The sequence below is a fragment of the Botryllus schlosseri genome, chromosome 5 (genome assembly GCF_051294905.1).
Source record: "Botryllus schlosseri isolate E-star chromosome 5, Bs_hap1, whole genome shotgun sequence".
Taxonomy (NCBI): Eukaryota; Metazoa; Chordata; class Ascidiacea; order Stolidobranchia; family Styelidae; genus Botryllus; species Botryllus schlosseri.
In genome coordinates, this window is record NC_137240.1 from 11,988,279 (window position 1) to 12,015,816 (window position 27,538).

The 27,538-nt window shown below is 40.4% G+C and overlaps 2 protein-coding genes and 1 long non-coding RNA gene across 3 annotated transcripts; 2 read left to right on the forward strand and 1 right to left on the reverse strand.

The window, feature by feature from the left end:
- Window positions 1-1,259: 1,259 nt before the first annotated feature.
- LOC145439740 (uncharacterized) lies at window positions 1,260-17,082 on the reverse strand. Its single transcript, XM_080317351.1, has 19 exons — window positions 16,939-17,082; window positions 13,426-13,513; window positions 12,608-12,800; window positions 12,073-12,170; window positions 11,543-11,603; window positions 11,218-11,313; window positions 10,826-10,999; window positions 10,114-10,239; window positions 9,652-9,765; window positions 9,487-9,593; window positions 7,528-7,702; window positions 4,939-5,047; window positions 4,364-4,458; window positions 4,073-4,277; window positions 3,305-3,444; window positions 2,904-3,096; window positions 2,197-2,258; window positions 2,017-2,139; window positions 1,260-1,832 (listed from the first exon to the last, which is right to left on the reverse strand). The coding sequence occupies exons 2-19, from the start codon at window positions 13,506-13,508 to the stop codon at window positions 1,773-1,775; spliced, it is 2,214 nt and encodes a 737-aa protein (XP_080173477.1). The 5' UTR covers window positions 13,509-13,513; window positions 16,939-17,082; the 3' UTR covers window positions 1,260-1,772.
- On the forward strand, window positions 7,700-8,459 carry LOC145439769 (uncharacterized). The gene is made up of 2 exons (XR_013915341.1): window positions 7,700-8,031; window positions 8,312-8,459. It is a non-coding gene; the product is annotated as an uncharacterized LOC145439769 (long non-coding RNA).
- A 1,949-nt stretch (window positions 17,083-19,031) lies between the features above and the next one.
- On the forward strand, window positions 19,032-27,226 carry LOC145439755 (C-Jun-amino-terminal kinase-interacting protein 1-like). The gene is made up of 12 exons (XM_080317377.1): window positions 19,032-20,681; window positions 20,751-20,853; window positions 20,940-21,064; window positions 21,855-21,961; window positions 22,425-22,471; window positions 23,668-23,720; window positions 23,785-23,861; window positions 24,675-24,790; window positions 24,862-24,997; window positions 25,065-25,168; window positions 25,924-26,079; window positions 26,793-27,226. Exons 1-12 carry the CDS (start codon window positions 20,611-20,613, stop codon window positions 27,033-27,035), a joined length of 1,338 nt encoding a protein of 445 aa, XP_080173503.1. The 5' UTR covers window positions 19,032-20,610; the 3' UTR covers window positions 27,036-27,226.
- The last annotated feature ends 312 nt before the right edge of the window (window positions 27,227-27,538 follow it).

Below are 27,538 nucleotides of genomic sequence, written 5' to 3' on the forward strand. Positions count from 1 at the left end.
TAAAAACTGGGTAATTCGGGAGTCCAGTCAAAGTGATGACCTTTTTATAGTCAACACAACAAGATTTCCAGTAAATATTTCGAAATCAGTTGTTTTTAATTTCGGTAAACTAACTTTCCCGATTCCAAAATATGATAACCCTAGACCAGAGGTCTCAAACTCAAATATGCTCGCGGGCCAATTTTCTGGTTTTTGATGACTTCGCGTGCCGCAGCACCAATAACAGGGGTATTTAATGTATTTCCAAGTACACCTTATTGAACCTTGCAGACTGGCATTCCATACAAACATCGGGGAAATGTGATTTACTATTGTCAATTAACGCCTGGCACGAAAAAATCACATTTGTAACTATTTGAGTAAATTTTCTGATGTAGGGGAGATGTAGTACCGATGGATCAAAAATTGCAAAATGATCTCTGGCCCTGAAATCTTCAGCCGAGAATAGCAGATCTTTTGCTGTCTCAACACTCTGCTACAAGCTCTACCTATCGCAGACATTTACATGAATATTCGCCTTTTCAAAAAATATTTATAAACGTTTAAAATTTGTTGCTCGAACGTGTCATCGGTCCCCACCCGGTGGGTCCAAAGGCACACGACCATGGGACCTATGAGACATACGCTCAAAAACTCAAATTTGTTAACTTGTTTTGTTGTGTACTATAAGCTAAGCTACAGCAAGCCAATGAAGAATGTTTCGTCGCGACCTTCAAGAATAAAATAGATTATATCAACTCAAATGTTGGCATACTGGTATTGTGATCTGTGTGAATGCAGGTAATTATTTATATGCAAATCAAATCGCTATTCGCATTAGATATTGCAGAAGCGGTCGATCGGTTTTGTATTGGGTGAATTGACTTTCCAACGCCGCTGTCAATTCGGTTTTTACTTCCGCTGTTTGATGACACCAAGTGGATACTGCACGCTTTGCGACTTTCTTTTGATATGATATTACACTATACACTGTATACTGTACAGCGTTTTACATCGTTAATTCGAGTATACAAATATGAATTTCTGGCGATGCCAAAACTGCCAAAAATAAAATCTGAAAAATGCCAGAAATACGCTATTTTTGGCATATGCCAAAAGTAACACGGCCTGGCTAATAGCGCAACCCCTTTCTTCAATTCCACACCTTACACCACTGCAAATGAAGTGATGACTTTTATTCTTGTAAATTCCTTCTCTCTTATAATACGACGGTACCAATTGTCCGATTTCCTTGTTCTATTTCAAATGACGCTAGCAAACCAGATTGCAGTGTTTATTTGGAACTCTTACGTCATGTATATGCGCATGTGTCTTTGAGATATATATATCACAATCTACATGGGATTTGCCATATAAACAGTAAGTTTTAGTACACTGTAAAATCAAGATCAAAATCATCCCAATAGCAGATACATCGAGTGTTAATAACATTATTAAAACTGAATTGACTTGTTCCGTTTCTCATATATCGTAAAACCAGACCTGTTAAGATTATATAATTATTTATAAAGTAAGACTTGAGTGCGTAACGTAACATAGTATCAGCAAGAGCTATAGCCTACATTAATGGCTATGTGTTAGTCTGTAATGGCAGGTAACATACATACGGTAGAGTTATATATAAATGTGAAATGTATTGTATATAGGTAATGATTATATCTGTTGGTAAGACAATGACTGTGTCGATGGCGTACATTTGGCGTATGTTTGTGAAACTAAAAGGACTGTAGACCTATATAATACAATATTCGGGCATCGCGGAGTTCCATTCTTTAGTTATCTTCATCAATCAGTTTCAGCAGCATCTTTTCATATCCACCGCTAGTCTCTTTCTGTTAAGAGACAATATAAATTGTCAGCGGAGCTACGTTGAGGGAATCAGTTTCTAATGCGATGTGATCGTCAGCGATATTGCAGCATTACAGGATTCTATAATAGTGGAGCTTATTGCTCATGACCTGAATCTTCTCGATCAGCAGCATGATATTCAGTCGTAACTCGCACACTGCGACCTACCTCGATTTTCTGTGCTAGAGGAACTTGATATTTTTTAGCAAATTCTTCCTTGATATCGATCATATCGATTTCGCTTCTCGTGGTCAAAATGTAGATCAGCTGGTTGTCCTCGGTTCCCATGCCCTGTTAATTTGTTTAATTGCTGATTGTAAAAGCGTATTGGTATTGAATAGTCCTTACCTTCATCGCTTCGTACAGCTGTGTTGCGTAGTAAACAGGAGGAATGTATACAGAGAAGCGAACTAAGGTAACAAAGATAAAACAAAGATTAGAACGGAATATATTCAATCAAAGCTTATGTCGCATATATACGCAAAACTTGATGTGAAGTCAAAGGACATGGTACATTTGAAGATCTTTGGAGGTGGTCTACAGAGACAATTGAAAAATTATGAAGTGGGTGATAAGTTCAGTTTTGCTCGTGTTATGATGTTAGCAAAATATCCATCAATATGCATGATGCACTTATGCAGATGCGCCGAATTCAGAATTTGTCGATGTGACGTAATTGAGACGTTTAAACATGCTCGTGAACGGCACAATCCTCGGATAACAGTCCGGAAAGAAATTTTATTACAAAGCAACCGGAAACCAACACATCAATAATGAAATATTCGCCCCTGGTCATTAAACAGGAGTCCGATTATTATTTATCATTTTTACGGCATGGGGCGAGATCCCCTATACATTTTGAGCAAAACTTCAAGAGGTAGACCACGAAATATATTCAAATAGGAAAGTGGCCACGACTACAAAAGGCTAAGCGCCACTGCTTGCTCAAAAGTCGATCCAACCGCACCAACGAAGATCACCAGAAGTAAGAGTTTAAAACGACGACAACAACATAGTCCTAATTTAGAATTCGTCTCTTTTCCCGAAGATCGTACCCAGTGTCTTGAGTCCTTTCTTCAAATTCCCCTTCGATTCTTGGTCGATCGTGTCAAGGAGATTGTCTTGCGACACCTTGGGCCAGCTCTCGTTAAAGAGGTACCACAGATGTTCAAAGCTCCGTTCCGTGAATACCTCCAGGAATTTTGGATTCGACGGATCCCAATTCTTCACCGACATCTGTGCCAGTGCCTGTCAAAGTCGAATTATACAGTAACTGCTTACTGGTCAAGTCACTGATAGTCACTGATCTTAGACCTATATATAGTGTCCTTGTTCCATCATAGGATGCAATCACTACTCTCTAAAGTGGATAACAATCCATTCGAATATGCCCGTTTACGAAGTATTTAATAATCGACTTCAAACTATAGTCAATATCGATGCACCATGGTCGTACCATCGCGTCCGCGTCTGCCAAGTTTGCTACCACGGTTCCGTTGTCGACCGGTCTGTTAGCTTTCAAAACCGCCAGCAGAAATTTCTTGAAATCCCCAGATGTTTCGCTAGCGATGTCGTCCTCCAGATCTCTTTGGAACTCTGAAATATTGTTACGTATATACAGAGGGGTCAGAACCGAAGTCCTACTTATTCTGAGTACTCAAGTAGGTTTTGCCTATCTGTACTATTTACTCAAGCGGATATGTTATTACACTACTTAACAGTTTGTTACACAGGACTACTTACTTTTACACTTTGTAATTTGCAAAAGTATAAAGCAGTTTTGCATCCCTTGTATGGGTGAAATTGAAAAATTGAAATAACGACCGGGTTAAACAGCCTTGTATTACGGCCATATGTTTGAAAATTGCACCTATATTTGTAGTGTCATTGTTCACTTTTCCTTAGTCGTGAAGATTCGCCCTGCAATTTTGGATGTGGCCACCTCCGATAAACTGCTAAAAGTACTTGAGTACTTCTCAGATGTTCATTATCCGCTTCTAGACGTAGTAGAGTTGACATGTAGTTGAGATTGCTACTTCTATACTTGTAATTAGGATGAATTTACGGCATTAGCTTTATTCTATACTTTAGTCGCAACTCTTGACTACTTTGACCACCTAAGCATATATAATCATAATTACAATGTGTCTACGTGCATTTGCGAACTTAGTAACATCTGCATTATGTACCTGCCGTATAAATCACTTTGATCAACTCTATGTACCTGCCGTATAAGTCACTTTGATCAACTCTATCTCGCGACTGCTCTGCGTGCACAAGATCTCGATAAGCGTGGCTTCGTCGGTCCCCATGCCTTTGAGAGCTTTACGCAAAGCGTTGGCGTCCATCTCGCTCCTGTTCCACATCAAATGCAATGCAGTCGATTTCACGTCTCCGCTAAGTTTATCCTTCAAGTCTTCGGTGAGTTCCTACACGATGACAGTGAGTTTTCTGCGTTGACTTACGCTCCGAAACTGATTTCAATTCAGTGCAACAACAAATGGCCCTTGCTTACCTTGCCGAATTTGTTGATGTATGAAGCTGCGATGGCGATCCTTTGAGCCTTCGTGCGTCGCGGGAGGATGTTGATTACTGCCTCATCATCGACCACTGTTGCAGATGATATTGATATTAAACTATGATGATAATAATTAGTATAGCAGGGGTTGATCTCTATAGGAATAGTATTTACTTCTCGTGGAACGCGTTGGTTGATTGTTTCTACGATATCAAATAGGTTATAGCTAGAGCATACTAACTTCGAACGTATTTTCTGATGCGTATAACTTAACGGGTATGAGGAGTGAGGACTGTTTACAATTTACAACGCTACACCTGACATGACGAATAGACATCATTTCTCTTGCAGCTTTGTTTTACTCAAGTTTGTGGTCAATTAATTGCCGGTGTACATTTTTACGATTTGTTTCATGAGGTATTTTTTTTCTAAGTTTAGCGACCAATCGACCCGTGCTTGGGTCAAATTCGACTTACTTGTTCAACAGTTCAGTTAGAAGACTTAGGTGGAAATTTGATTGAGGGATCGCACAATCGGCGCACAGCCCGCAAATGCGCCACGCTCCTACTTACGGAATTTGTCCAATCCCTTGTGTATTTTTTCAGCGTCGCCTGACGGGTCGAACGGCTGCACTGGTTGAACTGTCCCGCCCTTTACTTTCCATGTAACTGACACCACGCCCTGTCACAAAAGCATTATCGCCACAGGATCAAAATTTGTAAGAATAGCCTTCAGTAACTCGATAACACGTTTATATAAACCCATAATACCAGTATTGGCTATCTCGGTATACTCCATATAGGGTGTTATACGTATTCCATTCATATCTAGATACCCAGCCATTGAGTTCTAGATTATACCATATTGTAGAAAGCGGATATGCTGTGAATATACTGCAGTATACGCAGAATTTCCTGGGTAGTACTGTTAGAAAGCGACGCATAGGCTAAATTTATTTACATCTGAGTATTTATAGAATTATACCAATGACATGCTATACGATTGTGTGGTATAATTGGTAAATTGAACGTGAGTATCGCGATATTCATTGGATGTTTTGGACATTATATTCAAGAAATATTCTAATGTATACACGAGGTTAAGATGAATTAGCAATGTCGTCATGTATATGATTCTGAACTTCAAAACCATTCACAAATGTTCGGGATATAGGCGTCACGGCGGTGGGATATACAAGGATGATAAAGGAGGCATTAAGTGAGATGATGAATTGACCAGTGAAAAATTTTCCTCGACTCTAATAGCTTGTGCCGTTGTGCGGTTTACCACAGGTTTGAGACTGCGTCGTTTTTGCCTCCGTTTTTTCTTTTTGCATTTCACAGCCCGCACGGCGCCCAGCGATGCAAGCGCAGAACGCGATAAGGAGCAACCATCCGGCACACTGCAGTGTTCCGGAATCAAGTCCGATATTCTGTTTGGCGGCGGCTGAAGCACATGTTCATTCACATTTGATCTCTACTCGCTGTTCGATTGATTTTAGGTACATGTGTATGAAGTGGCAGTGGGCTGAACACCGCAGTTAAACATCAGCCAGATTTGGGTGCGGCAATCATTTTGTTAGTTCCCGGTCTTTCAATCATTCACTGGCTAGCATGACTTTTAATGGGACTACAAATATTAGGACGATATTTATACCTTACTTCGCTGCGCGACCCGACTTGGACTGAAACTTCGTATCTGCTGCATGCCGTCTTATTAGACGACTTTCAAGAACCCGTATTCAAACATAAACATATAATCCCTGCTACCCACATTAATTTCAGCGGCTATATTACATGCTGTTGTAATAATTACTATTGATGGTGTTTCGACTACGTTGGTGATGATAGACTATAAGGCAGATATTCTTTGTTATAATTCCTGACCTGCTGGTGTTAGCACTGTTAGCAGCACGGCCACATTCATTCTAACCTTTTGTATAGGGTGGAAAAGAGTAGCCTACATTAAACCCCAGCACATAGGTGTAGGAATTCTGCGGTCGATAACGGCATTACTAGATCGCGAGACTCCTTGGTGATGCCGTCGTAGAACGTACCACTACACCACCATGTCACCAAAAGCTATAAATACACCCATGATGAAGTGAGCGGCATCATGTATAGTGGCAGAGTTTGATGAACACCTTATTAGTTACTGAACAATTACTGAGATCTTCGTTTGATTTTATGACTGCGTATAAATGAATGCATGGGATCTTACGTATAAGCGATTGACTTCAGATTGACCTCCAACGCTTTTGAAAACACCCCCAATCACAAGATCATATTCGTGATACATGCTTGTATTCAATGAACAATACATCAAAATGTCACTTCTCATTCAGATATGTTTTGGTACATTTCATACGAAGAGCGTTTGTGTGTAAAAGCAGAGACTCATATAGACGAAATAGACGAAAGGCATTAAATGCGCTACTGTACGAACTACAGAATTGACAACTAAAGACGGACATTCTTGATTCCCCTCTTAATTTGCTCTGCACTTCAAGGACTTTCGGCTTATCACTGCGAAAATAAACGAACAAATGTTTGAGTTGGCATAAAAAGTTAACACTTAAAATATTTAAACTTGCTAGCGATAATTATCATTAAGAATTTGATCGGATTGATCTATCGATACTTTGAGATCATCAGCGACATGATTTTGAAATTGTGGCCTGATTAACGCGCGCGGAACTAAGGTTGTGAAGGACTTTGAATGAAATGTTACTGAACCAGATTGGAAGAATGTTTCATAGTATGTTTCCTATGCTTCTCCGTGCCTAGTTATTGTTGTTTCTAGATTAGGGTAGCGATTCAGCAGTCAGACATTGATTTGTACGATTATGGTGCTACCGAGAATAATAATAGCATATACCTCCATGTGTTTATTAGCCGTGAACACCAAGCAATGATGTTCCATTGTAATATGTCATTATAATTATTGTCCGACGCGCCCTAATATTCGACCCCAAGTATATACCCGGTTTGGAAGGTATACTGTTCGGCAGATCATAGCACTGCGTGTTAAAGTCGCGACGTCACAGCACTCGTGATTCTGTGCTTTAGTATGAAGTGAACGTTAGTGACGGATGTGTATATGCCAGGGATGAAATATGAATTGCATTGCTACATTGCAAACTGAGGTGAACAGGCTCTCACCTTCTCTTCTGGTCCTTTGCCTTCCATCATTTCCTCGACGATGTCGCTGGCAGAGCGAGAAGACGCGCTAGAGCTGGATCGTGAGCGGCTCTTGGAGCTTGATCGCGAGCGTGAGGCGGAGCGTCCGCGGTTCGATCTGTCCGGTTTGAAGTCGGATTTCTCCACTTTAATGTCCCTGCGTATGACAAACGATATGTCATGCGTGAGTATCGTGGATTTCCGAATGCCACAAATCCACATTTGCTGTTCATTAACTCTTTCGACGCCGAGCTAAATTTGACGATTGTCTTCAAAACGCCGCGATTTTCACCAAATAACCCCAATTTCAACCGATCGTAACTTCGTCGCTACCTTAGCTACCGAGACGTACCTACGTCCGTATTGTAGCCGCGAACGATATCTATCTAATGATGCGTAACGTGCCTTGATTGATCCTGTCGTGTTGCTAGGACAGGCTTCGGTACGAACTGAAGTTTGGCTGATTTCAGGCGCGCTGCTGCCAAGGTATGGATTTTGTTAGTGTTTCTATGGTACTTATAGATTAGCTATGACGTTGTAAATTTCACAGAATATTCTTATTATATTATATATTGATAATATATTATCCTTAAATCGTTAATTCCTTTTCAATGGCAACGCGGAGGTTCAGAACCGTCGTGAAATACTGCTGCCGACATGATCTTCGGCCGTCGATGCTTCAAGATTATCATTGTGACGTCAAATCCACAATAATGGCTCGAAAATTTGACTTTTGCTAGTACCGGTACTCAAGTTTGTTTTTCAGGCGCAGTAACATACCGACGGAGCCCATTTGTGTACGATTACAAGCAACGATCTGGACAAAAACATCATTACTTGTCTCCGTTGAGTCCTCGTCATCTCCCGACGCAATTTTACGTTTGAAAAACTTGAATAAATACGTATATATTGGTGTGAAGTCTGTGTTGTCGCAGTACATGTACTGACTTGGTGGCTTTAGTAGATCCGTATATTAACTTAACGCGCGATATGTCGCTAAAGATTGGTGATAATGATGTAAAATGTCTTTAGGTATTGACATCTGTTGAAAATCATTACCGTCGTGGAAATATATATCGAATAAAGTTACTATTCCGTACAGGTAATCCAGCGAAATTGCTTCTTAGTAGCAAGTCTTGAATTTCGAATTCATTACCGCACAATGCCCCGACTGCCATGGACGCAAAACGGCATGTCAGATTTTCGAGACAAAAATACGCTCTCTCGATTTAGCGAACATATGGGGATACGCGGCGTTTTGAGACAATCTCTAGCGAACATATGGGGATACGCGGCGTCGAAAGAGTTAAGATGTCGTTTTATTGAAATGGAACAACTGAAATACATCGAATACCCATAACGAATAGGACCCGCAAACACGAATCGGCTGTGATTTACGATCCTGCCACATAAATGTCATTCCAACCCTACTAATCATAGATCACCCGTCAGACATCGTGGAATTAGCAAAACCAAATGTGGAGTAGCCTATTACTGAAGTTCGTTTTCCCAATATAGTTCCACATCTACTTGACTGTTTTAAAGGCGTAACATACAGACTCCTTGCACTTTTCATTCTGTGAAATTGAATGTAGTTTAAGGTTATGCATACATCACCTTTATGAGTGAAACTGTCATAAAAAATGAGGATATACAGCTCCTGAGTCAAGGTAACGGAATTTATTATCTTATATTGAACCTATTTGTAGTGTCAACAATCATTTCGAAGTATAGTCACATCCGATTATTAACTGCTAAATGTAAGCGACACCTCGACCAATTCTACTTTTAACACCAAGTACTTGAGCACTTTTCATACCTTTATTTTCGTCTTCCAACTAATGTAGCCTAAATAGTTTTGACATATCTTGGAATTCGCTACTTCGATTTTTAGATGAATACTAACGCTGACTACTTTGATAGGCACTGAGCAGAACATACCTGGACTCTTCTCCTTGCAAGAGCTTGTGGTAAATAGCGATTTCCTGGTCCAAACTGAGTTTCAAGTTGTTGAGATCCTGGTATTCCTTCAGATATTTCGCAAGGTCCTAAGACAAAGCAGTATATTGTTACAAGTCCACGCTCACTCGCTGGATAGAATCTTACCAATTTCGCGTCGTCGAGTTCTTTGCTTAGTTCGTGAATCTCCTTATCCGCAGATGCATTCTGTTTCGCGAGTCTGTCTTCCAAATCTTCAATTTGCTTCTCCAGGTTGTCGGTCTGTAGCACGAATGTTATTGGGGTTCATAAGTAGTAAACTAAGGAGTGCCAATGAGGATTATGACACCAGATGAAATGCAGCATTGCGTATAAACCCTCTTCTGTACGAAGAGTTGGGTCAATTTATATGCTCATAATATCAAAGATGGGTTGTAGGATTCATAAGCGCTTCTGCATGACAAGAATACGGGTCGAATTGCCACTGTTTCTCCTATGTTCTCTGCAATGAAGTTTTGTGTTCTATATTTTAAGACGACTTGTAGATGTGGATGTTTGATGGAGATATGTCGATGTGGAAATATTATTTTGTATTTCATTTCCATATCCAGAAGTCCAGTAATACTTTACCTTGCCACGGAGTGCTTCCAGCTCCATCTCCAACTGATGAATGGTCTTTCTTTGGTCGGTGTTTTCTTGCTTGAGCCCACGGTTATCTTCCTGTGTCGCTTTAAGTTGCCTGTTCATGTTTTCAAGCTATAGGAAATAAATATAAGACAAGATAAGACGTGATGCCAAACGACAATATATCCCCTTGTGAACGCATGGTGCGTAAAATTAGGCATACGGTTTTGGAAGTACTCAGATGTCACTTTAGTGTTTGCGGCTATACGCTATAAGCAATAGGATATACGAAAGCGCCTAATAAGGAAATGATGACGCACAATGCCAAGTCGTAAAAGAGTATGCGGTCGTGCCTTTTCCTTGAATTGCGACGTAATAGCTGGAACGTGACCTTTTGCGCGCAGATCTAATATTAGACCGGCAAAGCCGGCGAATATCAAACCGCATCGCCGGACATGCCAATAAATGTGTATTTCGCTAACAGTCTTATGTTATCATTGTAAATACCAAACCTCGTACAGAATAATGTAAATTTACTGCGGCGAACATTCCGTGAATGAAGCAAATGACATTTAAGGAACACTTTTAGCCTATGCTACATATGTAAAACACATAGATGCGCTTGTGGATATAGTCTTAATGGGTCCATTGAAAATTTCAATGGCAAACCAAGTTATTTACGGCGGGCGAGCATAAAGAATTGCTTGACCAAACAAACCTTCTCCTTGTAAAAAGCGTCAAGCGACTCCATGTTCTTCGTGTTGAACGCCTCGTATTGCTGCCTCACGCTCTGGATGGCGTCAGTCAGATCAGAGGTAACCAGGGAAGATGGTTCGTTCTCCAACATAATCGCTGAGGCCGGTTGGATTTGGCCGCGGAGATTCTCCAGTTCCTGCAAAGAATCGGTCATAAGGTCTGGGAAAAATGTCGATGACCGCACAGCAATCAGCATAGAGCGATCTCATTAACTGATTCATTAGTTGATACAAGTTAATACCGACCAAGTGGTCCATGACTATTGACTATTGACTATCATGGTATCTGTTATTAACTTCGTCATTCGTAGTGTAACGTATACGGTAGAACAAGAACTATTGTAAGGAAACATACCACAGCGTGTGCTTGTCTCTCGAGTTGCAAAGTCTCTTGGAGATTCTCCAGCTTGCTCTCCAAGCTGACTCTTTCAATAGTTGCGTCATCGACATCCTTTGGAAGGAAAGCAAGCGTTTTAAAAATGTTTCTGTGTCGACATAATTTGTTCCTGTTAAGGGTAGATTTTGCGCCGCTCTGAGACAAGGCGAACATGACATTCTGTACGAGCGACAGTTCCTAATGTGTTAATTACAGTCCATTATGATTATACGCGAGCGATAGGTGCAACAAGACACAGGAACATGAGATATGGGTTGCAGGTAAAAAGAATTTAACCACGTGCCTTGCGAAGGTCTTTAACTTCTTTTTCGAGAGCCTTTCTTTCTTCTTGCTCCTGTTCCAATCTGAAAGAGATGTGCCGTCGTTTATTATCATTACACGTACATTAGATAGGCTATGTATACAATAGGTGAATGTTATAGGTTGCAGAGGGATCTCTCCTCGCCTTGCTAAATAACAGGATACACCCTGAGCCGGCATTACAGGGCTCATTTATCATGACTGCGATAGACGTATAATTTACTCGGCGTATACGTGACAGCGCGTCGGCGAGGACGGACACGCCCGGAAAACACACACTACCATTCAAAGATAAATAATATCTTCACATGCCTGAACTAGGAAGGATAATAAGGTGACTTTCTAAATATTATTTCGGCAATCCACGTTAACATAAAGCCTTTATAAAGTTGCGCGGTCGACGAGTTCTGCGACGCAGCTAAGTCACAACGCGCTGCTGATATGAATGCGAGCACAGGCTATTAACCTAACGCATCTGACCTAAGAAAGTCGTGTACTATATAAATGCATTACTTTTCTTCGGTATCTTCCAAGTCATATTTCAAGTTGTCTTTTTCGATCTCCAATCTCTGGTTTTCAACGGTGAGGTCTTCCACTTTGGCACGAAGTTTCTGGGGAACAAATTGTATATGATGCCACGGTTCAACGAAGATCCACGCCGTTAGCATTACAAGTGTGAGAACGTGCTGAAGTAATTTGCGATCATTGACGGGAGAAAAGGTTTGTTTTGACTTTGACGCACTCATAATATAGGGTCCTTTAAACAAATCAAGCTATTTCCATGAACGGTGTTAAACGTTCTGTATATGATGGGCTTCCGTAGAATTTTAGAGAGGGCTCGTGATTGAGATAATATACTCTGATTGCTACAATATAATTTGAAATTGTTGATGAGGTTTCTGAATCTCACAAAAAGAGTAGGACAAATTAAATTCGTAGCCGCACGAGTACACAGCGGATTTTTACGCAACAATGCGCACAGTGTAGTTCACGCAGCTCCACCGTAGATATTATACGAGGACCCTATCTATTCTATATAGCTGCGTACCGTTAATTCATCTTCGTAAAGTTCTGCGATGTCCTTCTCGGGGCCCTTTTCGGTCTTACGGAGAGCGGCGTTTTCGGCTTTCAGAATTCTGTTGGCCTCGATCAAGTCGTGAACTTTGTCGATGTAATTGACCAAGCGGTTGTTACATTTCTTCATCTTCTCCTTTTCCGCTTCTTTGTTCTTTCGCATTTCTCTGTGGGTGATGGGTGAAGCTGAGTGATAATTATGCGCGCGAACAATATACGGTTTCGTAATCAAAATTTGGAAGGTTTCCCTTTGTACACGATTGATTCCTATAGACGTTCGCTTTTGAGATGTCTATCTGCTAATTAGTTCTTACCAGTGCTTAAAGTACCAGTGACGTAATAAGTTGATATTGAACACATTTACATGTTTATGGGCACTGTACCTGTTGAGCCATTCCTTCATTCAGACTGAAGTATTAAGGCGTTAAGTCTATCATAAAATATAAGCACCACATTATAAATGTAAGTACGTTTCGTGCAATCTTGGAATAACTAATATAGGGTTTCGTTTAAAGTGGAAATGCATTTAATAGGCAGATGTTTAAAATGTTTTTTCTTGTTGTTGTTTTTGTATGTTCGTTAACCATCACCATTTCATCACCTATATATGAAATTTACTATCACAATTTCCGGTTTGTTAAGTTATATGCACATCCACATACACGACAGGTCTGTTTCAGCAAACGATTTGATTCAAATACAACCCTACTTATATTCAAATTTTCCAAGTTTTACCTGCGAATAACACAGTAATTCTGGTCAACAATTTAGGTATCTATTCTATACACTTACGGAGTGTTTGCGACTGACATCGAATACGACGATTGCTTCCCATAGCTTCGTCTGTAAGCTGAAGTTCTTGACTTTGTAGACATGTTGGCTGCAAAAAATTTTGGTCAATGAAATATTACTGAAATTTATCGAACTGCAGGGTCCAATCTGCGGAATAGAGCTAGAATATAATTTGCCGCGCCATAACCCTGTATATTCTACACTCTACTGCAATGAATCATTCCGGCCCAATAAGTTTGATTCCAGATAAACTCGATGGCTCAAGTCTGTGAACGACACTAATCAATGCAATGGACCGAGGGGGTGTATGACATCACAATTCGCAAAGCAAGACCGTCACATTCGATCGTTAAAACGTCTGGGAGCCAGCGATATAATACAAGCGATTGGAAAATATGAAGTTATAAACCTCTTTACTCCCACCCGTAGGGCTGCACAGTGCACATGCACACCAATATGCATCACTGTAGCGCACGGACGAGATGAGATAAGTTGACTCATCTCTGCTGTACAGCGCACATTGCTCATTGCTATTAGGGCTGGGCACAATGATTCGAGTACTCGAATATGAATCGAGTATTAATTTTAATGATTCGAGTGGAGTAGTAAAAGACGATTTTTTTCGAGTACTGAAATTATACGCTCCTCGTAACTGAAAGGTAATTTACAAACGAGAATTATAGTTTTGATACTATTTTCCATTGAGGAAGCCTTAAAACCTTGATTGGCCGTGTCGCTGCATACGAGGCATAGTACAAAGTTACGAACGTTACTGGAAATACCACATTTCCGAAGTCATGATCATCCCACAACGTTATCAAGAAATGCAATGAAATCGGTATGGTCGAAAAAATACCAAATTATATTTAATGGGATGGATAACAGGCATTATGTTCTTTGTGCTGGCATAAAAGATACATATTTGAACTTCGACATAGTATATTCTGTTGTGACGTCATAATGAGCGATACTCGATTCGACTCGAAGCATAATACGTGATTCAGAATCGAATAACTCGGGTACTGGATTTTACCCAGCCCTAATTACTAGTATATATGTATACATTTTCACCGAGTTTAGATTAAATTGGTTTTATACATTTTGGTGTCACATCGAAACCACGAATTATCTAGAAGTGTGAAGAGTTGAGTATTTGAAAGCAGGTGAAAGAGATATTGATGGCACGATATGCGCATGCTTATGCTCAATTCGTTATGGCTCAGGCCTGTAGGTGTCTGCGGTAAAGTAGTGTATTCGAAACAGCAAATATTTAATCGGAGATGACTAGGGCTGGGCAAAATCGAGTACCTGAGTGATTCGATTCTGAATCACGTATTATGCTTCGAGTCGAGTCGAGTAAACGAGTAGCACTCATCATGACGTCACAACAGCATGTAATGTGTCAAAGTTCAAATATGTAACTTTTATGCACCAACAAAGAATATAATGCCTGTTATATCCATCACATTTGAGATACTTCGGTATTTTTTCGACCATACAGGTTTCATTGCACTAGTTGACAATGTTGTGGGATGATCATGACTTCGGAAATGTGCTATTTCCAGTAACGTTCGTAGCTTGGTACTATATGTTTCGTATGCTACAATACGGTCAATCAAAGTTTCAAGGCTTCAACAGTGAAATTTAGTATCGAAACCATAATTCTCATTGACAAATTACCTTTCAATGGCGAGGAGCGTATAATTTCAGTACTCGAAAAAATGGTCTTTTACTACTCGACTCGAATCATTAAAATAAATACTCGATTCAGATTCGAGTACTCGAATCATTGTGCCCAGCCCTAGAGATGACGCGCGAGGAAGCAATTTATGATGCGATCAGTAGCACCGGTGAATAAGTGTGCTTACACGCATATTATTAGTGACAAAAATATTTCGATTCAGAAATGTAGATATGAAATATAATTGGTACCTGCTGAGATATTCACTACTCCGCAGACAAGAGAACATTATCCCGATATCAAGCATACGGAAGGAAGCATACATACAGACATACCTACACTCACACGCACATATTCACAATATAGTTGGCTACAGTAAACGAAAAGATTGTTTGAATTGCCCAAATAACTTTACACAGAGGCAACACTAGTGGCCTGTGTATATTGGCTTTGTGATCGTTTCAAAACCAGTCAACCACCAGAGAATCAAAGTGAAGGCTTATTAAGTTTTCTAGCGGTTCATGCCAGCTTGATTGCAAGGCCATTGGCTAGATATAGAAGAAATTAAGAAAGAGCGTATCATTGTTCGGCTGGTCGCAATGAAACTCAATATTTCATATGTTGTCACTGAAAGCGAGATTGTTAGGTGTCTTTAGAGGAAAAATAGCTGTTGCTTGACTACATTGTCAAGGACCAAGTCTGTTATATGATCCCATCACGAGAACTTCTCCAAATTCCATGCTCCATTGCTATGGTCGGATATTTAAACCGGCAATATCTATGATCTTAAAGGCACACCCGCGGAAAATGCTAAAACGCCGGAAAGGTACACAACGCCACGCCCTGTGACGACATTCCAAACACGCTTTCTAAGTATTGCAGAGTCGTGCCCGGAACAGAATGTTCCTTATGCTTAGGCATTCCAATTGTCAATAAGGAATATGTCGGCGCGACGTGAAAGGCATTATTTTCCACTTCGCTGCGGAAACACATTGGGCCGTTTGGTCGGTCTAAAAGTCATCGGTTTCACAACAGGGCGTCCGCATTCGTTTTTATGACGTATGTATACTTGCTACTTTTGCTTAAAACCAGTTGAGACCGTTCGTTCGTTATTACACCATCTGCTAGCGTTACGATGCTGACGATATTCGTAAATTCACAGCCGAGGATGATTATTACGGAAACAATGTCGTCGCTATGCGCTGAAACCGCCATTTCGAGTCAAAACCAATATGTAATTTGAGTACTTATCCGAAATACGTATAAGTACACATGTGGTCAGCGATCAAGCTAAAACGCTCACTTTGTCAAATCGTTTCAACGTAACTATTCGCAATCTTGCAATTCTTCCAAGAATGCAAACGACTCGATCCGGTTTACACAATCAGCATGAAATGAAAGATTGCCAGTTTGTTTTGGCAGTGATGCTGTACGACGTAAATCACATCATAGTTCGATTTTTGAAGTTGCGAAAGGTCGCAGGATGCCATTGCCTCTCCCATCTTCTCACAAGTCAGCAAAGTCACCGCACGGTCTATTTTTGATTGCAAAAACCCGATTTCTGTTGTTTGCTCGAACGCCATGCAGTGAATAGGCTGTGTCTTAGCACGAAACCTTCGTAAATATTACACTAGCTACGACTGGTTTGAGACACTTCCGCAAGTAATGCACCATCATTTTGGCATACTCTGCACAACACTGCATTGCCAGCGATGTTCTGTTCAATCATGGTACTATCAAGGTCATGATGCATTTAAACCAGATGCTACCCGTAATATTGCACCAAGCGCGACAGTGCTCTAAATTATGGTAGTGACAGTAAATGAGCTTACCTTTTTCCGAACTCGAATGGTACTAAATTCACCGATGAGTAGAGATCCCGCAGCTTTGGTGGCAAGTGGCTATGTCCCGGTAAGTCGCTGCATATATTCGTAAGATCTGGCGTAAAGGTGCGAGAGAGGTGAGCAAACAGATCGGACAAGCTCTCGTCTCTAGGAATCATTTGGTTGAGATGAGAAAAAATAAGCACCGGCTGCATTTCCGAGGCATAAAGCCCATACGAGTAAGTTAAGTTAGCGTTTCTGTCATTTCCGGAAGAACCGTGTGAAATACGCTTTGAATTGACCTGAAATTCACCTATATAATCTCTGTAGACTGATCGACTGAGCCCACCTAGCATTGATATGCTCTACACAAAAAACGTTCCAAATATGGGTACTGATAATAAACAATATCTATAATGCAGTTTTATTAATATTTACATCCGTTCAATACACGCAATTAACAAGGGGATACATGAGACAGGCCTACACATACAACAAAACACACATCTTCGACCTACACGAGTATTGTTGCCATTGATGCCCGATATAATACCCTAGCCATAAGTATAAGCTTAAGGCAAAGTTAGGTCAAAGGAGAGTGGATGGCTGGTGGTAAATTTAAATATGCTAACACGTTACAAAAAAACTCCCCGTACGATGCTGCATTGCATCGTGATATACATCCATATAAAGCATTATGAGGAATCATAAAGGTAGGATTGGCATTAATCTCTCTTATTCCCTCTTGAAAGCATTCCACTTATGATTATTGCGCCAAAGATTCTCAGGTATAGCGCTAAAATTTATCTTCGAGTTCCACTGATCAACGAAAAATTATGTTTCTGAAGGGATGTCATCACAACAGCGGTGCTTTGATATAGGCTAGTCAATTGCTCAGTTGCAGCATTATGCTCAATTCAAGTTAAGTGCGTCTAGCATCCAATTTCAACAGTGATGTTTGGAATGTACAAAAGGAATATTCTATAGGCGTCTCGAACACTCGCCGACAGCCTCGGTTGATTTAAGGGCTACGTCGGCGAGTGACAAACACGACAGCCGCGCGACAAAAGGCGTGCAAACACGAATTGGCGTAACGTGGGAGAAAATCAAGCGTAAGCTTTACACAAAGGGGTGTGTAAAGCTTTTAGCTGTCTACAAAATCGAAGATAAATTTGAGTCGGTTTTGTGTGATCAACGCAGATATGCCTTTTGTATATTCTGGCCACATCTTTCAACCAGAAACAAAAATGAACCTGGTATCAGTGACAGTGCGGGTAGCTACAGTTTCCTAAATCTACTCTTTTTCAGACTAGACTACATAGGATGTGTCCGCAAATACTGTTTGCCGCGATCAACCTAAATCAGTTGCACTAAATCTCGCGACTCAAGCGTTTTGCGAGCATGCCATTTTGTTTTGAAGCCTAAACAATTAAATTGGCAGTTTCTAATCTTCCATAAGATAGCGCAAAACTATAGGCACATCGAACAGCATGTAAATCAAGGTCTGAACATTTAAACTCTGCTCAACTCTGACTGTCAGAGAGTATCCGCCTTTTTGCGACCTCATGAGCACGCGCTACTCGGATTGTATGTATTTATCAGTGACGTGCGATGAGGTTCATGGCAGTGATGAGCATCGGACGGACTCGGATTGGGTTAGGACCGGATATTTTTGATGCAGTCGGAACGGATTCGGATTCTAATATAGATTTTGTTTCGGATATTTTCGGATAGTTGTAACTTCTGCTTCGGATAGTTCTGACCAGACGTGATTTTTTATTTCAAGTCGACGACCAAACACGGCCAGTAAACACGTTTTGATAGCACTGGTAGCACTCTAAAGTTGTTCTGTCAAGGGTCCAAGCAAATATGAATCAGCTAACCCTAACCTTAGCCTTTGCAAGGACCACTCTGCTCAGATATGTAATTAGGATTCTTCGGAATATGGTCATTTTAATCGAATTTCTCGGATTCTGGACGGCATTATTCGGATTCGTGTGGATTTTTGGTTGAGATTGTTCGGATTCAGATGGATAGTTCCTCAGAAACTCGAGCTGTCGGACGCGTATTCGGATTCTCAGAAACCAATATCTCTGGTTCGTGGCCGGGGAGGCACTGAGGTCAGACCGACATTCCTTATAAGGATTTCTGATGCACCGACTTGTAGCACGACCCATTTTCGTTTTAGGCTTATTTGCAAGACACCGCTTACGCGGATCATATGACGAAGAGGAGTCTAGCTAGAACTTGAAATGCTTGGATATAGTTCGAAACTCTCCGGCATTTTCTTTGCTGTCGGATCACCCATCATGATTATCTTTTTAACAAAATTGATGTACCAAAATCGGGTTCGATGCACGATGCATATAAAATGCATGGCTTTTATAAAATTTGCTCATGTTAAAATAGAGTGCTGGGTGTCAAAACTGCTCAAAACAGCGAGTGGTACAATAGCGAGCAAGTCAAAATGACCGGAGTTAACCTAATATTATACAATTAACCCGAAAACAAACCGACCTGGTCCCTACCCAAACCTAAAACGTATACACGCTAACCCATATCCCCTATTTCTGATGCATCGGTGTTTTGAACGCCTGGCTATTTTCACGCTCCGCTACTGCGGTTGCGGATACATACAGGAATGTTTTACATGGTAATTTTATTTCACCAAACATGAATGGGAACGGTGTCACGATTACAGATAGGGTTGCATCTATAACAAAACAAAAAACAAATTTATAACAAACATGTCTAAAACATATGGCCCTACTCTAAAACATGTTTTATTGTGTTTTGTATGTCTTTTTATCCATGACGTCACGAATATTTAGTCGTGACTTCACAGCTGATTGTCATTGACAATTGAAAATATAGGGTAAATATCGCTTCTTTGACTAAAAAGGCTTCCGACCACTGTCATAAACGGGCCAAAAGTATCCTTAACCAGGACTACATCGTTATGCAGCATTTTACGGTCGAGGGTCATTATCATCAGAACATATATTCCGTACCAATGGTCTATAGCTGTGCTATAACTGTTGAACCGACGACGATTTCGAGGTTCCAATGATTCCATATCTTGCACTTCGAGTCGTAGACTATATATCGTGTGCAAATCGTCCGTAGGCTCATACCACATATTTTGTCGAATCTATATTCACAAAATTATGGCACAATACACAACGTTTGAAAAAAAAAACGTTTTTACGTCATTTTTTAAAACACTGTTTAAAAGAGTTTTAAACCAAGTGTTCTAAATAACCATTTGATTAAAACGCAACCCTAGTTACAAATCAGTCGAGTGATATTTTGATATAAATATTTTGGTATTGGGACATCTTGGTACTCCACCTGCAAACAAGTGCTGCTCATCGATGTATGCAGTATTCACAATGAAGAATTAGACAATAGAAATGGCCGGTGCAGTCACGACACCGTGCTCTTGTGGGTTGAATTTGAATTGCATCATTTCGTATGGTGGCGCTTTGCCGAGTTACTAAGACAACCACACCCAAATGGCCGTAAGGGGATGCATTATTGATTCGTATTGATCCTGAATGCTCGCCGAACGTTATGTCATTCCATACTAACGCAACGAGACGCGCGTTCGTCGATAAACAGAAAGTCAGAGCGAGATAGCTTTGAGACCGAATTCACATCGACTCCATTCACATTTTGGGAATGGCGCATTCAACTTCAACAAACGAGTCATCCGATTCAGAAGAGGAGTTTTCATGCAGAGACGTTTATTGGTGATAAAGCCTAGCGATTACCTCAGTAATTCTGTAGAATCGATGCGTCATTATTGTTTTACCTTCCAGCGAATCGCCAGACTTTTTACTTGACGAATACAATGATGAGGATCTGAGCGAAATTGCGGAGGAGAAGTCCCTGAAATACAGCCTCGTAAACGGCAGATATAAGGTCCGTATTATGCAGAGTGCAAGATTGCGTTATCGGGCCTCGTGAGTTTTGTCGCGGGGATTCACCGGGATATTGTGATGCTACAGAAACAGAAAGTGAAGCTGTCGTCCAGCGAAATTTCTGCACACATGAAGAAAATATCACCGGAAATGATACAGCTGGACTTTACGGAAGAATTCGTCGCGGAACAGGAGACAGGGATCGAAGAGAAGTAAGTTACGGATGTTATATTTCGTTAGTAAATACATTTCCTTTTGCAATTCGATTAGAAATTAAAATCTAATCAATCATTCTGCGAACTGCCATATAGGACGAATCTGGCACGGTTCAGCAAGCGGATATATTGCCTACAATGACATCGCGGTTGGTTGATTGGTGACCTTTGTTTGACTAAGCGGTTAATATTGCGAAAAATTTATACATCTGTTATTCAGTCTTGACTCGACAACTCTGTATTTGAAAACATATCAGTCACTGGTTTCTGATTTTTAGAGTTTGATTTGAGACAATCGCACTATCGCCTCAGCCAACGCAGTTTACACGTTTTGCGTGCTCGTGCTCATGCGATCATACGAAATTCTGGTTTTTCAATGTTCAGAGTTCACAGATACGTATCGCAATAGGCCACCGGGAGTTTGACTGTAATAAATATGCACAATAGTCTTTATGCAATGTAATGGAATGTATACAATGAAATATGAAAAAACAAGCCTGTGACCTGAGACAGAGCAATCTGAAGAATCTGCTCGTAAAGGTGTTGTTTTTCTCGCTGATCGGTTTCATAACGTCGATCACGATGTCACTGGTAATATGGTATAGTATTTACATGTAGGCTCTAATTGTATGCATCATGCAGTAGCCTACCATATTCTTTATTGTGAAATCAGAATTTTAATATACGGGATGTTAAATACAGGCCGACGATCGGGTGCTACTATAACGCCAGCATTCGCACTACAATATTGACCACAACGCTTTTACTAACTGATGTACCGTTTCAGTTCCGAAAAGGGGCCTTCACGTCCGCGAACGCTGAACCTATTCTCGCAAAATTACAAAAAAGGCGAAGAAAATAATGGAAGTTTTCATGACTGCCTTCCAGCGAAGGGTGAGAGATTTCAAGAGTGATGATGTTAAGCGTTAGCGGAAGAGTGTTGCGAATCAAGAATCGACAAAGGAATGTGATATGTATAGCGCGCTGGGAGGTGATATTCTAACCTCGCATGAATAATTGAAGAGATCACAAGATGCAAACGATGTATTCCCAGCAAACGGAGATCTCGTTATTCGTTTCTTGCGAATACATTCATGTAGCACGAATTGAAACAACCCGATCTACGCCATGATCAATGTTAGTTTGAAATTCGGCTCCTAACCTATAATGGGAGAAGTCAATCGAAATGGTATTGTAGACATCAACAATGATTTAGTGTGAAAATCGTATGGAAAATTTCTCTAAGTATTGGTTCTTGACATATTTCCCTAATACGGTATACGTCACGAATCCCCTACATTCGAAGATAGGTGACATTGGAAGGGACTGTGAATAGTGATATGTATAATCTATGTAGGTCACCGAAAGAAACCTATAAGAAGATCGTCGGAGGGACAAAGCGAGGTAAGCCCTGAGCCCTGAAATTCTATATTACTGACGTAACCTATAATCATGTAATCATATTTGAGTTGTGTCAGGAGTGGGATTTTTTCGTGATAGATCATCCAACTTGTGTAGGCCTACAGCAAGTGAGGATAATTGGTCAAACTACGCCTTATTAGATTTACGGCGACATCCAATGTCTGTACTGTAGGGATGGTGTGAACCTCATGACGTCACGTGACGTCATATTGGTACTTCCAATCCTACATTTTAGTGAAGTGATAGCCAATATTAATGTACACGAGACCTGGCAACGACTCGGGCCACATAATGCCACAATGCTGAAGTACATATTGACGTTTTAAACGTAGCCAAATGTATCATCTGGGGCAATCAAATGATATCATAATCCCATAAAATCAATATCGTCCCGTCGCTTTGCCAACAATTTCGACGAGGACCTGCAAGGGAATATAAGCTTGCGCCGGACTAGGCCAGACCGTATAATGTATTCGGTGTCTGAGTATTGCTGCGCTGATATTGAGTAGAGTGTAAAACGGGTTTCTATACTTGCTACCAATGTTACCCCATACAGCAGTAGCCAACACCTCAATCGCACGGATTTGGTTTTTATGATACAATGAACATATATGTAATCAAGATTGACCCCGTACGCTTGCTAGATTTTTTTTACATCAGACAACAATATCAATTTCATCGATTGCTTGAATGAGCATCTATCGGTGACTATTATATACATACAGTGTATTTCGCTCTTGATGTTGTGTGATTGCGGGTCAAGCTCACAGCACAGAGTCACTAAATATTCACAAACGGAAAGCTGGATATTTCGAGCAAACCTTTGTAACAAAACAAGTAACATTTTTGTGATTATCAAGGTGCATGCTCGTTTAGTGTTGATATTTTTATGCTGCCAGCGCCATGCATAGAGTGGCCTGCAGTTGAAATGCAATAAATTTCAACCAACGTTGTTATCATGAAGTGAAATTGTAATATATGAAAAAGGTTCACGGTGCAGAACCGACCAGGGTTCATTTGTGAACGTGGACATCTAAATTTCTGAGGTTCAGACACTGAACGCGAACGTTAACCGCACATTCACACCATCCCTAAGTTTTCCAATGTCACCATACTATCAAATTTTAGCCAAGGTGCATTCGTCTAATTTGTTATAATTCTCTTTTTTCCTCTTATAGAATATCCCAAGGTCCGAAGACGTCAGCTCGAAAACATCTAGATCCAAAAGGAAGTTAGTTCATAATATAACTCGAGTTGATTGCAGGTGTTAAGATACATCCTTGTCTTTATGTCAGAGACAGGCCCAAGTATACTTACGAAGAAAAAATTGACAAAATCGACCAGTTTCTTACCAGGAGTGCGTCCGAATGGTGTAAGTGTGCTATAGTGCTATATTTTCCCAACGCAGAGTGCTGCAACACTATCATTTCATACATACATAGGCGTAACTTATCCACATGCCGATGCAGTACTTATAAATTTCACGGTATGCATCCATACGGTGACTATTAAAGAAACCATATGTAGTCAGTAAAGGTGACTGGTACATAAATACTTCTACTTTTCCGTTTTGCCTACTTGCACTACTTACTCAAGTGGTTATGATTGTATACGACTTCTACTTCTACTTAACAGTTTTCCTTTTTTCTGCAAAACTAGGCCTAAAATACTTACTTTTCTACCTACTTGGAAAACGATATTTCTGCTTGTACTCTTCTTGAGTATAAAATCAACGATGGCCACTTTGACCCCGTCTGATATAATCAGTGCCTTATATCACGGTCACACACTCTAAATAACACTATGATACAACACAGCAAATTAGAAGCAGAAATGTATGTCGTGATAAGAGGCCTTTGAACATTGTTTGCACCTTGAAGCAAAATTTGGTTACTCATGGCCCTCTTCAGTGGTCTAGGCCATAAGCCTTACAGTAGGTAGATACAGTCTTAGCCTACGTATTAAATAGTGATCGACGGTCTAAAACACAGGCGAGACCGGGTTTCATTCCTGTCCCTTACGATAACCTTTCCATTCCGAGGGAACAATTAAGTATATCTGGCTAAATTGGCTGTGAGACATTAAGCTTAGACCTGACGTGACATGGACGTTATTTATGCCTGATATGTAACGGGCATATATGCTCGGGCGATGAGAACAAGTGCTTCTCATTATTGAATTACAGCAATTGACGATCCTCAAAGTGTCGAATATTGTTATTTGGACGGGGAAATGAAGAAGCAAACTCATGTTTCTACTTTTAAATTCGTGCCTCGGCATTCCGACGAATTATACCTTGACGTGAGTAGCACAGCCGTTGATCCATATATTTACAATTTCGTTGACTCGTTTCCTTCGAATTCACGTTGAAGATTTATGACCCTATTCATGTCGAAGCTCAACACGACGATCTGTGGTACGAAGGGCTGAACATGCGGACAGGAGAGAAAGGCATATTTCCATGCTACTACGGGCAGAGCGTATCAAATTACCTGGAGGAGTTCACTTGTAAGTCAGAGGAATTTCCTAGCAATTACTGTCTCTGACTAATGATAACGCGCTGTCCTTATTAAAGCTTTCGAAGACACGGATTCAGAAAAGTTTTTCTTGTATTTCATTGGTTCTGTGGAAGTACCATGTCACAAAGGACACGATGTCCTATGTCAAGCCATGTACAAGGTAAGAATACAGACATTGTTGATACAGTACTTTAATACTAGTAGCGGATGTGGTATAAGTAGTCAACATTGCTGCTCAAATAGAATTAAAAGTAATACCATTTTCTCTAAAGTACAAGTAGAACTACATATTTCTAAGACATGTAAAAACTACTTTAAATAGTATAAAATTACTGCTTGTAAAGTACTGAAGTAAATAGGTTTCAAAAGTAGATTTGGTCAGAATGTCGCGTGCTTTTTAGCGGTACATCAGATATCGGCTATTTTCGAAATTATACAAGACCCATCTATACCAGTGTTGTGATCAAGTCACAACCTTCGAGTCACAAGTCATCTCGAGTCATTGCAAATTCTGACTCGAGTCAAGTCAAGTCGACCACGCTTACAAATAGAGCAATTTTTGTAAATATATTATTATATTATACTCATAATAGATCGTATATTTCGACAATTTGATATGATCATTTCACTCATAAAATTGATACAAACCAATCCCAGAACTACTTTCTACTTTACAAAAGCCAAAGTGTAAATGTAAGCAGTTTTGCGTGAAAAACTGTTAAGTAGAAGTGAAAGCAGTCTGCAAACATACCCAATCGAGGAAGTAATGCAAGTAGAAAGATCGGACTTTATCAGTCCGACAAGGTAGAGGTAGGCCTACTTCTTTATTGGCCGCATCTGATTAATAATACGATGACTGGCAGCGTTGGGATTACAACCGCTATGTCGTATACGTAATAAGCATTTGCATGACAGGTTGCCGAAGTCCGACGCCAGACAATTGATTGCAGTCCACCGGCTTACGTTTGCCTCATGATCGGAGCGAGGGGAGTGAAAATGATAGATCAATCGGCTTTGAAGCATTACAAGTGTCGAAAATCATCGGAGAGCCGTTTCAGCTCGAGTTACAAGGTAACTGAATCAGCCGCGTCCCAACTCCGCGGTAACTCCTGGTATCGGGATATTAGGACGTGAAAATGTAGCCTACTGATGACCACGGTTGTTCTGGACCTGTATCTAATGGGTTTCGTAAAAATAGCCCTATGAAACAGTCTATCCTACAGTGGTGATCAAAGTGGTCACAAGTAACGCTGTAAATTTATATTAAATTATAAGTAGAAGCAATTCCAAACAGAAGATTCGGTCGAAACGTCCAGATATATCTAGACATCCCTGGAGACGTCGTATACTTTCAGAGCCGATCCAATGTGGCTAATTTCAAAATTTCAGGATGCATCTTCATGACTAGCATAATAAATGATTGATGCCACGAAAAATAATTTTCAAAGATATATTCAGTCCCGGGGGCTATTTTACTAAGTCGCTATGACAATTTCCCTCAAAAACATGTTGGAAACTTCCCAAAACTACGATCTACCTTACAACAATAAGTGTGTATTGATTTGCCAAATAAGTGAAAGTATAGTCAATAAACATAACCACTTGAGTAAATAGGCCTAGTGAACATGTACGTACGCAAAAGCTACTTGAGTACTCCGAAAAAGTAGTAGTACTTCGTTACTAACCACCTCTGGAAACAGTCTATCCTATCTTGTAGTATGCCACTCCGTCTCGCACCACATAATTGTCCAATCAGAATTGTGGCAATGTATCCGTTTCGACAGGTAAAACGACGAACGCATTTTTTCCACATGAAAAACATATCCTTCTGCGGCCATCATCCTCGCGACGAAAAGTATTTCGGGTTTATCACTCGACATCCAACTCAATATCGATTCGCCTGTCACACATTCGTCTGCGAAAGTTCCACACGCGACGTCATCGATTGTTTCGGTTCCGCTTTCTCGCGATATTTCCAGGACTACATGGAGTTTGTGCAGCCGGCTGCAGATATTTATTTGGAATAGAGTTTGGGGCAATCCCAGTGAAGCTCGATTCCAGGATCGGGAATGGGTGTAATGCGTATATAAAAATTATTTTTGTAGTATTCTCTTCACGACGAGTAGGCTTATGACGCCGTTCTGGAAACGCATCATAGATTTGTATTACGTAGTAGCATTGGAAATCAAGGCAAATAAAACGGTATTGAAAACTTGTATTTCCGAGACTACTGCAACGAATACATAACAGAAACCACGGATGACGTAGGCTTATCTACCAAAGCCGTTGACATGAAAAAATGTCTATGTTCATGTTCATACTCTCCATTACAAAGGTTCTTCTATATTCATGTTATGATTTGCACAGTTCACGTACACTCGTACCACCTCATCCGATCATTCTATTATAGAGGCCTTATATCATATGACCACGAAGTGAAATATCAAATACGTTACACTCAGATTGCAAATTCAACATCAACTTCGGGGGTGGCCAACTGCGGCCGCAGAAGGAAATTCTTGCGGCCGTT

Excerpts from the sequence above, each read along its gene's own strand:
- LOC145439740 (XM_080317351.1), bottom strand. The coding sequence starts at position 13,508 with ATGTCTACAAAGTCAAGAACTTCAGCTTACAGACGAAGCTATGGGAAG. Across the intron at positions 12,801-13,425 it reads ATGTCAGTCGCAAACACTCC|AGAAATGCGAAAGAACAAAG; the intron begins GTAAGTGTATAG and ends CATCACCCACAG. Across the intron at positions 10,240-10,825 it reads ACGCTTTTTACAAGGAGAAG|CTTGAAAACATGAACAGGCA; the intron begins GTTTGTTTGGTC and ends TATTTCCTATAG.
- LOC145439755 (XM_080317377.1), top strand. The coding sequence starts at position 20,611 with ATGGCGCATTCAACTTCAACAAACGAGTCATCCGATTCAGAAGAGGAG. Across the intron at positions 20,854-20,939 it reads TCGTAAACGGCAGATATAAG|AAACAGAAAGTGAAGCTGTC; the intron begins GTCCGTATTATG and ends GTGATGCTACAG. Across the intron at positions 25,169-25,923 it reads TATGTCAAGCCATGTACAAG|GTTGCCGAAGTCCGACGCCA; the intron begins GTAAGAATACAG and ends TTTGCATGACAG.